This window comes from Myotis brandtii, unplaced genomic scaffold (assembly GCF_000412655.1).
Source record: "Myotis brandtii unplaced genomic scaffold, ASM41265v1 scaffold1914, whole genome shotgun sequence".
Lineage (NCBI taxonomy): Eukaryota > Metazoa > Chordata > Mammalia > Chiroptera > Vespertilionidae > Myotis > Myotis brandtii.
Genome location: NW_005357125.1, coordinates 29143 through 34038, shown reverse-complemented (window position 1 = coordinate 34038; position 4896 = coordinate 29143). Strand labels below are relative to the sequence as shown.

Genomic DNA, 4896 nt, shown 5'->3' with positions numbered 1-4896 from the left:
CCCCCCCCCCCCCCCCCCCCCACTGTTTGGATCGAGCCCAAAACCTGTGACCTTCTGATTCATAGGTTGACACTCAACCACCAAGCCACATCGCCTGGGCTACTACAGATTTTATTTTTAAGTGTTATGCTCCTTTGGTCTTAATGGTATAGGATTATTTTTCTCTTTATACATAAAATAACTTTTTCACAACTGTTTTTTTTTATTTTTATTTTAGAGAGAGAGGAAGGGGGAAAGAGAAACATTAGGGAGACCCATCAATCAGCTGCCTCCTGCAGGCCCCCTTCTGGAGATGGAACCCCCAACCTGGGCATGTGGGGGACTTGAACTGGCAACCTTGAGATGCACAACCAAGTGAGCCACATTGGCCAGGGCAGTTTTTCACTATTTTAATCGGTCTCCTTAAATTTAAAAGCTTTAGACACTTTGCTCTAAGCCAGTCCTTGTGTTTAGATACTTCTGTATAATTCACAAAGCATTTTCACATAAAATTTATCGGTTACTCAAGTCCACCAACCGTATCAGTACCATAACTTTGTAAAGGAGATGTTGGAAAGTTATCATCTTCCCTTTACTCATTGGAATGCTGAAGCTTAGAGAGGTTAAGTGACCTGTTGAAGATCAAACAGCTACTAGGGATACTTGACCAGTGTTTATTTCTAGTTCTGTCATTTTCCTATACTTTCCAAATCCTCTGTCTAGGGTAATGATATTTTCTAAACTAAAAGTCTAAATCTCATGGCTTTATAATAGATGTTAAATATTTAAAATTTAAATATATAATATGCATGAATTCTAAATCTATAAATACTAAATATACTTTTGTAGTATGTAATTTAAATATTTAAACATTTAAAATGTTAAATATTTATAAGTCTATTTTATAAATCTAAATGAATAAAAAGTCTTTAATTTTTTAAAATAATTTTTAATTGATTGTTTTAGAGAGAGAAGGGAGAGAGAGAGAAACATCATGTCAGAGTGAATGAAACAATCGATCATTCACATGGCTGCCTTCTGCACAAGCCCGCAACCTGGGCATATGCTCTAACCGGGAACGGAACTAGCAACCTTTTGGTGCACAGGATGATGCCCATCCAACTGAGCCACACTGGCCAGGGCAAGTCTTCGATTTTTTTTTTAAAATATATTTTTTATTGATTTTTTACAGAGAGGAACGGAGAGGGATAGAGAGTTAGAAACATCGATGAGAGAGAAACATCGATCAGCTGCCTCCTGCACACCTCCTACTGGGGATGTGCCCACAACCAAGGTACATGCCCTTGACCGGAATTGAACCTGGGACCCTTGAGTCGCAGGCCGACGCTCTGTCCGCTGAGCCAAACCGGTTAGGGCAAGTCTTCAATTTTTACATAGCTTAATTTTTTTCTTTCTATTACAGAAATCTATGGTTTTTCTAAACTTTCAAATATTATAGAAATATTTATAAACATTGAAAAATCCCTTGAAATTCTAACATAATATTGATAAATGGGTTATTGTACTGAGATAGCACAGAATACCACACTGTAAGAACTATTTTACTACTTACTCTTTTGCTTAATAAACTAGTGTCTTGAACTTTTTTTTGTGGTCATTCTCAAAAAATTTGACAAAGTATAAAATTTAAACCATGTCATCTATAGCTTTAATAAATGGCATTTATAAGAAAGAAAACTAACAGGTACTCTGGACCATTTGAGAAGACCTAGGCAACCTTAATGCTCTATTTAAATACCAGAAGGCATTTATCCTATAGTATACCTGGCAGGTAACTTGTAATTACTTAAAATTAAGATTCTTTTTACTTTTCATCACATTCCCTGTCCATCCTCTTGTTATTGCAGTAATAAAACTACAACCTTTCTAAGAAAGCCCATTTCCCCATATATTTGTAAGGGAGAATAAGAAATGGAAAAATGTTATTGGGACTAGTCAAACTCACGTCAAATGGGGAAACTGTAGGACATGGAAGGAAAAATACTAAGTTGGTTTCCGTAGTTTTCATTCCATTCTTTGACTCTCCTGCCAGGTGATCGTGGAGAAGGCTCCTAAGGCCAGGGTGCCTGATCTGGACAAGAGGAAGTACCTGGTGCCCTCTGACCTCACTGGTAATGCTCTTCTTCTCTGACCCTTCCTCCCATAGCAAAGCTTTCCCAGTCCTTCCTGCGTGCATGAGATTGAGACTGAGGACGTAGGTTGAAGAAAGTAGGGTTCTTCAGAAAGTTAGGTTATTCAAAAATGGTGGCATAATTCTTCCCCATCACCAGTCCCTTAAGCATTTCCCATCATAGTGCCTCATTTGATGCAGGCACAGCAAAGTATAAAACATTGAAAGAGATAAAAAAAAAAAAAACATTGAAAGAGAGCAGATGTCTATTATTTAAAGAGATCAGATGTCTATTATTTAAAGCACTTAACATCATCTTTGTTACTATGATGTCACTTTATTCCAAGAGGAAAACCAGATTAGTTTCTTGCGAGAATCACATTTTAGAGATTCTCAAATGATTTCCTTGTCTCCCCAAACAACATTTTTTCGGTTAACGTTTTACAGATACTTTGGTTAACGCTTGGAATTGCGGAGGATATATTCATTCTTCACCTTGATCCTTAGTGGAATTATCACTGCATCCAGGAGACGCTGGAAAGATTTTTAAATATGTTTGCTCTAGAGGTCTTAGATTTAAATATCAGCCTCCCAGAATTTCTTCAGTGTGCTCTGTAAAAGGGAAAGCATTGAATTCCATTCATTGTCCCAGCATTGGGATGAGTGGTGGTGCTAAGGTTACGGAGTCGAGAAGACCACTTCCCATGACTAGTTTGTGTTAGGAAGGAAGTGTGCTTCAAATCAGACTTAGACAATGCTGGGGCTGTTGCAGTCTGGATATATAGCGTTCCCTCAAAGCTGTCCTTAGGCTTAGCTAGCATCGGGTCTAAATTTGCGTAAATGAAGGTAAGCTCCTATTTTCTGAGGAATAAACTGCTCGGTGGCCTATTACAAGTACAAGGGAGTACAAGTCTGAGTTTCACTTTATTTCTATCGCTATGGGACAGTAATGGGCTCTGTTCAGATGGGATGTAAAGATGGCACTTGAAAGGGAGCAGGTGTAGCAGGATTCTCCTAGTCCCTTGTGTTCTCTCCTCTTGCCTTTCTTTTATAAAACCTTCTTCCTTCATCCAGTTGGCCAGTTCTACTTCTTAATCCGGAAGAGGATCCACCTGAGACCTGAGGACGCCTTATTCTTCTTTGTCAACAACACTATCCCTCCCACTAGCGCTACCATGGGCCAGCTGTATGAGGTAATGGTCCTGGTTACAACAATACGGACAGGTCTGGTGTTCTCCGGCTTTTGTTCCAGTGCATTTTGATAACACACCTGGGAAGTGGAACAGGAGGTGTTGTCTATCAGGATCCTCTTACTCACCACAGGCACTGTGAGGCTCTGTGAGATTAGACGGCACTGTCTTTTAGGAATAGAGCAGCTACTAAATGCAATCCCTTTTCATTCTTGTTCCTGTCTTGCCTTGCCTGGAGTATTGTTATTTTTTTAATATATTTTTATTGATTTCAGAGAGGGAGAGACAGAAACATCAATGACGAGAGAGAGTCATTGAGCGTGTGTGCCCTGACCGTGAATTGAACTATGACCTCCCGGTTCATAGGTTGCCACCCAACTACAGAGCCACGCTGGCCAGCCTTGCCTAGAGCATTTTAACATGGGATTATCATTATTGAGACAGTAGGAAATGGCTTTTGATTGTGAAAATTTCAAATAAACTGAAATTTATAATTAAGACCAAAATCTTTAAATTGTTTTAACAGGTAAACTCAGCTGGAGAGAATAATGTATGTGATTTTTTAAAAATACATATTTTTATTGATTTCAGAGAGGAAGAGAGAGAAAGAGAGAGAGAGAGAGAGAGAGAGAGAAACATCAGTGATAAGAGAGAATCATTGATCAGCTGCCTTCTGCAAACCCCACAGTGGGGATTGAACCCCCAACCTGGGCATGTACCCCGACCGGGAATCGAACCACAACCTCCTGGTTCATAGGTCGATGCTCAACCACTGAGCCATGCTGGCCAGACCAATGTTTGTGATTTTATTTGGTTTCCTTGGTAAACTGTCAGAATCCAATATGAGAAAACTATAGTGTAGGACTTTGTCTTGCTATATCACCTAAGAGTGTAACTTATTCCTGAAAGAATTTCACACAAGATATTGCCTCCTACTGTGTCCCTTTACTGAGTTAAATAAACTTCGAATATTCTAATCTAATTGTTATCCCGTGGCATATATTCCCTATCAGTATATATCTCAATGTGCATGTTTTGTTGTATCTGTGTTTTCCTCGCTAGATAGAATGAGCTTTTAAAGATAAGGATTATGTTCTAGTCGTGGAGATAATGAATGGGATGATGTTTTCTGACTTGTCCTCATCTCTTCCCCTAGGACAACCATGAGGAAGACTACTTTCTGTACGTGGCCTACAGTGATGAGAGTGTGTATGGGAAGTGAGTGGTGGCAGCCCAGCAGATGGGAGCACCTGGACTCGGGGGTAGGGGGAGGGAGATGTGTGGGATGTGGGGAAGAGATCGTTAGCTCCCACCATGGAGGAGACAGAAGGTGAAGACATCTGGAAACACTACACCGTACACACCGTCATCATATTTTCACCTGCTCAACTGATATTTTTTGCTGCTTCCTCGGCCCAGGGAGAAAGCATGTCAGGACAGAGCCGTTGGATTAGCTTTGCTCGAGGAATGGAGAGGATATAATTTCATAGCATTGCTGCGAATTAATTTTTGTGTTTTTTTGTTTTGTTTGTGAAGACATCTGGAAACACTACACCGTACACACCGTCATCATATTTTCACCTGCTCAACTGATAT

General features: G+C 39.8%; 1 protein-coding gene across 1 annotated transcript in view; it reads left to right on the top strand.

Moving 5' to 3' along the window:
* Positions 1-4644, top strand: part of GABARAPL1 (GABA(A) receptor-associated protein like 1) — a 7731-nt gene extending 3087 nt beyond the window's left edge. Inside the window, exons 2-4 of the mRNA XM_014538501.1 lie at positions 2033-2111; positions 3185-3303; positions 4457-4644. Coding sequence (XP_014393987.1) covers positions 2033-2111; positions 3185-3303; positions 4457-4522 — 264 coding nt within the window. The 3' untranslated portion in view covers positions 4523-4644. The remainder of the gene's footprint in view (positions 1-2032; positions 2112-3184; positions 3304-4456) is intronic.
* The last annotated feature ends 252 nt before the right edge of the window (positions 4645-4896 follow it).